Source organism: Mandrillus leucophaeus, unplaced genomic scaffold (assembly GCF_000951045.1).
Source record: "Mandrillus leucophaeus isolate KB7577 unplaced genomic scaffold, Mleu.le_1.0 Scaffold118, whole genome shotgun sequence".
Lineage (NCBI taxonomy): Eukaryota > Metazoa > Chordata > Mammalia > Primates > Cercopithecidae > Mandrillus > Mandrillus leucophaeus.
The window spans coordinates 4,176,789-4,186,849 of NW_012100098.1; the positions used below are offsets into that span (position 1 = coordinate 4,176,789).

A 10,061-nucleotide genomic window follows, 5' to 3' on the forward strand; every position below is an offset into this window, starting at 1 on the left:
GCAAAGTTGTGATGACCTACTACACTCAGCTCTTTCTTTCTTCTTTTCTTTTTGAGATAGTCTCGCCCTATCGCCCAGGCTGGAGTGCAATGGTGTGATCTCAGCTCACTGCAACCTCCACCTCCTGGGTTCAAGTGATTCTCCTGCTTCAGCCTCCTGAGTAGCTGGGATTACAGGTGCATGCCACCACGCCTGGCTAATTTTTGAATGTTTAGTAGAGATAGGGTTTCACCATGTTGGCCAGGTTGGTCTTGAACTCCTGACCTTGTGATCCGCCTGCCTTGGCCTCCTAAAGTGCTGTGATTCAGGCGTGAGCCACCATGCCCAGCCAGCTCTTTATTTTCTAAACAAGCCAACAATTATCTTACATGACAAGAATGCAGTGCAAAGGGCATGGTGCTTCCTCCTAGAAGTTCAGAAAGGGGAAAAATCAGTTACCTAGAAGAATTTCCAGAAGTTTGACCTTAATTTAAGGAGAGTTTGGAGAAATGGTGGGATTTAGATAAATACAGAGGAATAGAAGAGCATTATCAGGCTGGGAAAGTGGCATTAACTAGTAGATGGAAGAGGAAATGTGAATGTTAAGTTTTGAGACAATGAGTAATCTGGCAGGAGCAAAAATATGTGTCAAAAAAGAAGACAGCCAGGCACAGTGACTCATGGCTGTAATCCCAGCACTTTGGGAGGCTGAGACGAGAGGATTGCTTGAGCCCAGGAATTGGAGACCAGCCTGGGCAATATGGCGAAACCCCATCTCTACAAAAAATTCAAAAACTAGCCAAGTGTGATGGTACATGCTTGTAGTCCCAGCTACTTGGGAGGCTGAGGGTGGGAGGATGGCTTGAGGCCAGGAGGTGGAGGTTGCAGTGAGCCATGATTGTGCCACTGCACTCCAGCCTGGGTGACAGAGTCAGACCCTGTCTCAAACAAAGAAAAACAGAAGACATGACATTAAATTCCTAGCCATAAAACCTGAAAAGTGAAACTTAGAGTTCAGGACAAGGCGTGGGTAGACTACTAGATGAGTTATGTAGCCCCAAAGTAAGTTTTATTTAATGTAAGTAAATACTTATTTTATTTAAGTAAGATGATTTAACTTTTTGGAGGCATTATTTCATTTAAAAACACTTATTAATATATTTTAAGAAATGAATACTCTAGGCCAGGCATGGTGGCTCATGCTTATAATCCCAACACTTTGGGAGGCCAAAGCCAGTGGATCACCTGAGGTCAGGAGTTCGAGACCAGCCTGGCCAATGTGACAAAACCCCATCTCTATTAAAAATACAAAATTTAGCCGGGCATGGTGGCGCACAGCTGTAATCCCAGCTACTCGGGAGGCTGACACATGAGAATCACTTGAACCTGGGAGACAGAGGTTGCAGTGAGCTGAGACTATACCACTGCACTAGAGCCTGGCCAACAGACTGAGACTCTACCTCAAAAACAAAATTAAAAAAAGGTGAGTATTCTATAGAACACAGTTTGAAAAACATGAAATAAAAAACAAATCAATAATTAATAAAAGGAAGGCCGGGTGCAGTGGCTCACACCTGTAATCCCAGCACTTTGGGAGGCCAAGGCAGGCAGATCACTTGAGCCCAGGAGTTGAAGATTGGCCTGGGCAACACAGTGAGACCACATCGCTACGAAATATTTTAAAATTAAAAAAAGAGCCAGGTGTGGTAGCACATGCCTGTAGTACCAGCTACTTGGGAGGCTGAGATGAGAGGATTGCTGGAGCCCAGAAAGCTGAGGCTACAGTGAGATGTGATTGTGCCATAGCATTCCAGCCTGGGTGACAGAGAGAGCAAGACCCTGTCTCAAAAAATAATAATTAACAAAAAGGCACTTTATTGGAGTGGCATACATTAAAAAGGATGGAGGAAGGTAGGAAAGCAAAGACAGATTTTTTCTACTTTATAATTTTGTTCAAAAACATCATGTCATTTGTTATAGGATCTTGGTTTAAAAGGAGACTTTAGAGTACATGATCTACTCTATAATTATGTGTCCCTTTCCAAACAATATTAAACTCTGGCTCATTTCTAGAGCATTGTGAGTTATCTGTACTATTCTCACACTGTGACCAAGAGAAACAGAACAATGCAGAAAGCTAAATATACCATAGGATTTATAAGTGTCTCCCACTATGTAGTTAGTCATGAATGGAAGAACCTGGGGAATGGCTGACCATCTTTATATTTATATATGATCGTTTTTATGCTACTGATATCAAATGCAGCTTAACTTACCAGCTCTCCAATTCAGCAAAGGCTTGTTTCATTTTCTTAATGGAAGCATCCATCTCTTCTTTAACTACAACTCGATACCGTGCAAGAGACACTGTGCAGCGCTGGAGGTCTTTTACAGATTTTTCAATATTGGAACCTTGGGGGAAAAAACCCAAAGATTAAAAAAAAAGAATAATAATATAGGTAACTTGAAAGTTGTATCTGAACACCTAAGCCAAATGTCATGTAGACTAAGAATCTTTCCTAAATAACCACCCTCCCCAATGAGAAAAACATGTTTTTATAGATTTTTGGGGAAAAAAGGATCATAGTCAAGATGGAATAATAAGAATTGGATTTGTCCTTCTATCTTAAACAACTAAAAACATACAAAGACAAAATATATGAAACAATGGTTTTCAGACAATGTGTAACAGGTAGTACTTTTCCCCTGAGACAACAGAAACAAATGAAGTAAGGCCTGTGATTGCTCCAACTTACTGCCTCAATAGTTTCTAGGCTACAATGCAGGGAGGAGAGATCCTAAATTGAGCCTGGTGGACTCCCTGAATTGAAGGGACAAAGTTGGGAATTTGGAGAGGCCAAGATGGCTGAAATTCTAGGGCAGAGTACTGGTGAGGAAAGAGCTACACACATGAGAGAGCTGCACGGAGATGCACAGAGGATTCTGAGTGTGGATCAGTCTATGAGGATAAAGAAACTACCCAAGACTGGAAAGAGAACAGGCAAAAAAAAAAAGACTAGGCAGAACAATCCCCAGAGCTCACCAGGCCAGGGACAGTTTGTGCTCACACCAGCCAGAGTGGAAAAACCTCACAATACATGGCAGGCAGAGTAGTTGGAAGGATACTGCCTCAGCAACAGGGCAAAATTAGCTCTAGACTAAAGGCTGCTCTAGTCCCATCTAAAAAAACTTAAAAGAAACAGAAAAATATTACCTATAAGGAAGAGAAAAATCAATTACAGAGGCAGATGCAGAAATGACACAGATGATAGAATTGAGTAGAAAAGGACATCAAACAGCTATTATAATTAGATACTATATGTTCAAGAAGGTAAAGGAAAGCATAAGCATGGTAAGGAGAGACATGGAAGATATCTTAAAAGACTCCAACTGAACTTCTAGAGACAAATAAAACAATGTCCAAGATGAGAAATATGCTGCATAAAATTAACAGCAGAATAGACACTGTTAACAAAAGACGAATACAGTTGAAGACAGCAATTTTACCAACTATCCAAAATGAAATGAAACACACAGAGAAAAGAGACTTTAAAAAAGGCACCAAATTTTCAAAACTCCCTAAGTTACAGGATTTAATAGAATATAATTCACCATGTGGACATTACAAAATTAAAATGTTCTCTCTATATAGTACACTTCGAAGCACTGTATATATGAGGAAGCCAGCTTTGTAGAAAAGGATGGACTGCATTTACCTACTCAACACATTTTAACCAATTTCCAAAAGTTCTATTTACCTTTCTATATTCACCAATCCCCAAATTACATATATAATTGATTGCTGGAAACATGGATCTAAAAAGTTTGTAACTATGCCAGGATATGTATTTTCAATTTTTTAATTTAAATTCTTCCTCATCTCAACTTGATTTTTTTTAAAGAATCTACCTAAAAGCTTTCAAGCCTTATGCATATATATATATATACTTTTTCATTTTTGCTTGATTGGATAGTCTTAAACTTGCTCATCTGCAGCAGGCTGAGGGCTACTAGAATAATGAAAAAGGGGAGTTTACCTAATTAAAATTTGGCTCATGTGCAATAAATAATTCCATAAAGAGCTACTGATTACAAGTGTCCTTTACATTTCTGTTTCATCTGTTTAGTGGAGTGGACCACCATGCTTAGATGTATGAAACTCAGATATAGGAAACACAATCTATTATCTCTGTTTGCTGAATTATTGGCTGTTTATTTAAGTGATTATTGTAGGTTTTTTTTAGCAAAGAGCTACCACCAGTCAATGCCACATACTTAAGAGAAAATGATCTTACTTAAAGCTAGAGTCTGTCAGAGGACTCTAGCTCAGTAAGAGCACGAAGTTATGAAGAGGAGTGAAAATATTTCTTTAAAATGTCAATGTCGGCTGGGTGCAGTGGCTCATGCCTATAATCCCAGCACTTTGGGAGGCCGAGGCGGGCAGATCATGAGGTCAGGAGATTGAGACCATCCTGGCTAACACGGTGAAACCCCGTCTCTACTAAAAATACAAACAAATTAGCCAGGCATGGTGGCACTGGCCTGTAGTCCCAACTACTCCGGAGGCTGAGGGAGGACAATGACATGAACCCGGCAGAACTGCAGTGAGATCGCACCACTGCACTCCAGCCTGGGCTATGGAGCAAGACTCAGTCTCAGGGGGATTTTAAAAAAGTCAATGTCAGAGAATGTAGAGCTTTCACTTGTTGCGTCAACCAGGAGATAAAAATGACAGAAATAGCACAAAAATGTTGCAATAAAGCAAATAAAGAAACAGGTTAACATTAGCAGATAAGTCATCCTGGCAGTAGAGTTTGACTTTAATTTACAAAACGGGTCGTCATAATTAGATTGTATGGCATTTAAACTACTATTCAGATTCCAACTGTGTACACAAAGGTAGGGGAAGGGCTGAGTAGTCAGTCACTGTCAGCAAAATGGAAAAAGTATTAACTGATGCCCTTCTGAAACTTTATTTATGAGAACAGAGATAATTTGCCCTCTTTAGCCAAAAACACAGATTTTCTCTCACAGGTGGGTCTCTGACTTACTTAGCTTTTTATTGGTGGAGAGGGGAACATCTTCCATCCCCATAGTTGAAAACTGAGTTTCTGTGGTAGGTCTTGAGAGAGATTTGGCAGCATTCCTGGGTTGTTGAGAATTCTGAATACAGTGCGTAGTCAAAGACTTGGTCTCAAAATCAGAGACACCATTCTGCAGCGTGGATCCTGTCCAAGAAAGAGCACAGTACTTTAGAGCACAATTTAGGAGTAAACCAATCATTCTTAAGTACACAAAGAAAACAGGTAAAAATGTTTGAGGCAAAACCATGCCTCTTAAAAGACTGTAAACAATATCAACTGACACGCTAGAATAAAGATCAGAATCAGCTGGCAGCTTCTGGCTTAGCCTTAAGTTCGGAATGAAGAGAAGAGTCTGTGGCAACACATCTTTAGATAGGGAGCTCAATCCCTGTGGCTCTCCGGCTTCTTTGTAGCTTGGTAGTTTCTCTGTAACTCTGGCACAAGGAATCAAAGAAGGTCAGTATCACCAACTTCTGCAAGACTCCATGTTAAGAAAAAAAGTTTTACACTCTCTCAAGGAAAGAAGAATTTAAAAAGCTTTATGGGCCAGGCATGGTGGCTCACACCAGTAATCCCAGTTATTCAGGAAGCTGACGCAGGAGGATCACTTGAGCCCAGGAGTTTAAGACCAGCTTGGGCAACATAGAGAGACTGGGTCTCTCAAAACAAACAAACAAAAAATAACGTTCTAGGGGATAGAAGTGTAATAAGTTAGGAAGAGTTAGGAAATGAGAGGGAAGCTAGTTCAGAAAAAAATGGAAACCACTGGCTATTGTTGGTTTGAGTCAGTGCAATGTTTTTCTCTAACTCTTGTGTATGTGTGTATACTAATCAATAAAAGAACACCTAAACAGCACAGCACAAATCTTACATTGGCATTACACTTCTAAAGCCAGGAGCAGCAGGGCAGCGGAACTGGATTAACAAGTAATTTTTAAAAAGAGAAATTTCCAGTATCTTACTAACCCTCAAAAAAATGGTTAACAAAGAAAGGTACAAGATATGTGAATTTACAACTAACACTAATCTTAATTCTTCACTAGAAAACAAATGTGAGACTATAAAAACCAACAGCCTAGCTCTCACAAAAGCTGGAATTATCATTATTATATATTTCTCATTGTGTTGGGTCTTAGAATAATATCAACATCATCTTTCTTAATAAGTCCACAATTTTTTAAAAACAACTTAAAGTCACTTTCCGTAGTCTCTAAATACTGAGGTATTTCTCTGCTATTAACTCACTTATGCCAGAAGCTGCAATTTTTTGAATTTTTGCATGAGTGGAAAAATCAGATCTTGATGATGACTTTGAGCAGCAGGATATGAATAATTCCCACATGCTTAGTGTTCCAATAATGGAACACTAAGGTTCAAGAGTTAAAATATAATGGAACAAGAATTGTATTTTTTCAGCTGGGCGTGGTGGCTCACGCCTGTAATCCCAGCACTTTGGAAGGCTGAGGTGGGCGGATCACGCGGTCAGGAGATCAAGACCATCCTGGCTAACATGGTGAAACCCCATCTCTACTAAAAAAATACAAAAGATTAGCCAGGCGTGGTGGCGGGCGCCTGTAGTCCCAGCTACTCGGGAAGCTGAGGCAGGAGAATGGCGTGAACCTGGGAGGTGGAGCTTGCAGTGAGCTAAAATCACGCCACTGCACTTCAGCCTGGGCGACAGAGCGAGATTCTGTCTCAAAAAAAAAAAAAAAAAAAAAAAGGTATTTTTTCTAGGCCTTTGATAATTATAAAATGTGACTCACACAAAAAGTAACAAAAACTAAAAAGTAAAAAGACTAATCAGCCAGCACTGGATTAAAAAAAAAGACTAGATTTAATTGATCGTTTTCTCAACGAGGAGACCCCTGTTTTTCAACTGAACACAACTTTTTCAAACTCTGTTAATAAACTCACCCATTCTATCCGGCGTATCTAGCATGGCAGACTCAGGATCCTCCAATTCTCTGGCATCTACTGAAAGTGTCTCCAAACCTTCACTGAGTGAGTCCACAGACTCACTGTCATTGATGGCACCATTGACATGGTAGCCATTCATACCACCTTTCTCTGAGGAAGGTGCAGACTGTTCCTCTTGAATGGAAACTGATTTGCTGGAATCTGGGATGCTGTTACTTGGCTCTGTGGCAGGTTTCGGTTTGTTTTTCTTCTTTTTGTTCTGAAGTTATTAAGAATTTGAAAAAGAGAAGAAAAGAAAAAAACAGATTCCCCCACAACCTAGAGAGGTAACTCTAGCTACCCAAAGGTAACCAATGTTACCAATTTCTTGTATGTTCTTTCAGAAATTTAACATTTTCACATATGCTGAACTATTGCCTAAAATAAAATTTTACTATGTAAAATCCTATACTTTAGATAAACTCAAACACATAAATATAAAACATTTATTCATGACGAAACCCACCTTAAACAAAATCAAAAGATAAATTACAAAATGCAAAAAAAAAAATGTGCAGCTTATATTCAAAAAGCTAAATATATAGAGTTCTCAGAAAAAGCAAAATAATCCCATAGAAAAAAATAGTATAAGCTGTAAGCATATGGAATGATATGCAACCTCAGTCTAATAAGAGATATACAAATTAAAACTGCACTGCAATGATCATTTTTCATCTATTAGTTTAGTAAAGGTCAAAAAGTATGTTAACACTGTAGAACTGATAAGGTTGATGGTATAGAGAAACAGCCATTTTCATGTATGGAGTGTAAGGTGATACTCTCCAAGACAATTTAGTAATGCTTATCAAAATTACAAATGCACATACTCTTTGACTAGCAATTCTACTTCCAGGAATTTATTCAAGATGAGAATAACACATATGCAAAGTGATTTCTATATATACACAAGGTTATTCATTGCAATATCACTACTAACACACAGGATTAGAAACAACCCAAATGTTGGTCAATAGGGGACTGCTTAAATAAATTGTGGCACATCCAAGCAGTAGGATGACTATGTATCCATAAAAACAAGAAAGCTCTTTATATATTGAGCCATGGAATAAGCTCCGAGATATATTACATGAAAAAAGGGCTGGGCGTGGTGGCTCAAGCCTGTAATCCCAGCACTTTGGGAGGCTGAGACGGGCGGATTACGAGGTCAGGAGATCGCGACCATCCTGGCGAACACAGTGAAACCCCGTCTCTACTAAAAAAAAATACAAAAAACTAGCCGGGCGAGGTGGCGGGCGCCTGTAGTCCCAGCTACTCGGGAGGCTGAGGTAGGAGAATGGCGTGAACCCGGGAGGCGGAGCTTGCAGTGAGCTGAGATCCAGCCACAGCACTCCAGCCTGGGCGACAGAGCAAGACTCCATCTCAACCAAAAAAAAAAGGAAGCAGGCAAAGAGGAGAATAGTCTTATTTACTTATATATGCATAAAACATCTTGAAAGATTTATAAGAAATTGAAAATACTGTTTGCCTTGGGGGTGGAGAACCAAATGGCTGGGGAACAGGGAAGGGATAAAGTGTTTCAGTGTCTTGGCTGGGTGCAGTGGCTCACGCCTGTAATCCCAACACTTTGGGAGGCCAAGGCAGGCGAATCACCTGAGGTCAGCAGTTCGAGACTAGCCTGGCAAATATGATGAAACCCCATCTCTAATAAAATATGCAAAAATCAGTCAGATGTGGTGGCACATGCCTGTAATCCCATCTATTCGGGAGGCTGAGGCAGGAGAATTGCTTAAACCTGGGAGGTGGAGGGTGCAGTGAGCTGAGCTCATACCACTGCACTCCAGCCTGGGCAACAGAGCGACACTCCATCTCAAAAAAATATATACATATATATGTTTCAGTGTATTAACTCTTGTAGTTTTGAATTTTGAGCCACGTGAGTATATTACATAGGCAAATAGTAAAGTTAAAATAAACAAAAGTCCTTTACCTTTTGTTTTGTCAAACTTGTAGCTCCACTGGCAACACCTAATTCTATTCCTAAGGCTAGGCTGATAATAATTGAATTAATATTCCCCAAGTCTTTTCTGTGGCCCTCTCCAGCAGAAACATGACTGAACTCTAGATAAAACTTTTCTCCTTAACAGCTCTCATCTTTCTTTTTCTTTCCTTTTTTTTTTTTTGAGACGGAGTTTCACTCTTGTCGCCCAGGCTGGAGTGCGATGGTGCAATCTCGGCTTACTGCAACCTCTGCCTCCCAGGTTCGAGTGGTTCTCCTGCCTCAGCCTCCTGAGTAGCTGGGATTACAGGCATGTGCCACCACGCCCGGCTACTTTTTTTGTATTTTTAGTAGAGATGGGGTTTCACCACGTTGGCTAGGCTGGTTTCAAACTCCTGACCTCCAGTGATCCACCCGCCTCGACCTCCCAAAATGTTGGGATTACAGGTGTGAGCCACCCTGCTCGGTCTCATCTTTCTTCTTCTTACTTTCCCCCATGTGAACTGGCTAAGTTTTCATATCATTGGGTCATGTATATCATAACTATCCCACTCAGAGTCACATCCTATTGGACTAATCCCAACAGTTAAGTGGACTGGACTGGATTTATGCATTTGGGACTGCTAAACTGAAGCCATATTTCTTTCTCCAAATTTTAAGGAATGTCTGTGTCTCTTAACACACATCCTCTTCCAGCTCCATGCACATCTTATATCACTAATAACTTATAATCCTGGGCTAATAAATTAAGAAACTGGTGTTGGCTGGGTGCGGTGACTCATGCCTGTAATTCCAGCACTTTGGGAGGCTGAGGTGGGCAGATCACTTGGGGTCAGGCTTCGACATCTGCCCAGACAAAATGGTGAAACCCTGTCTCTACTAAAAAAATACAAATATTAGCCAGGCGTGGTGGCACACACCTATAGTGCTGACCTACGTAGGAGGCTGAGGCATGAGAATTGCTTGAACCCAGGAGGCGGAGGCTGCCGCGAGCCGAGATCGCACCACTGCAATCCAGCCTGGGCGACAGAGCAAAACTCCATCTCAACAAAACAAAAAAAAACCGAAACTGGTGTTTTCCAGGA

The 10,061-nt window shown here is 40.5% G+C and overlaps 1 protein-coding gene across 1 annotated transcript in view; it reads right to left on the minus strand.

Moving 5' to 3' along the window:
• SPATS2 (spermatogenesis associated, serine-rich 2) overlaps positions 1–10,061 on the minus strand; it is an 87,090-nt gene that overhangs the window by 25,726 nt on the left and 51,303 nt on the right. Inside the window, exons 5-7 of the mRNA XM_011965177.1 lie at positions 6,978–7,239; positions 5,031–5,207; positions 2,256–2,391 (exon numbers count right to left, since the gene is read on the minus strand). Of these exons, the coding sequence (XP_011820567.1) occupies positions 2,256–2,391; positions 5,031–5,207; positions 6,978–7,239 (575 nt within the window). The remainder of the gene's footprint in view (positions 1–2,255; positions 2,392–5,030; positions 5,208–6,977; positions 7,240–10,061) is intronic.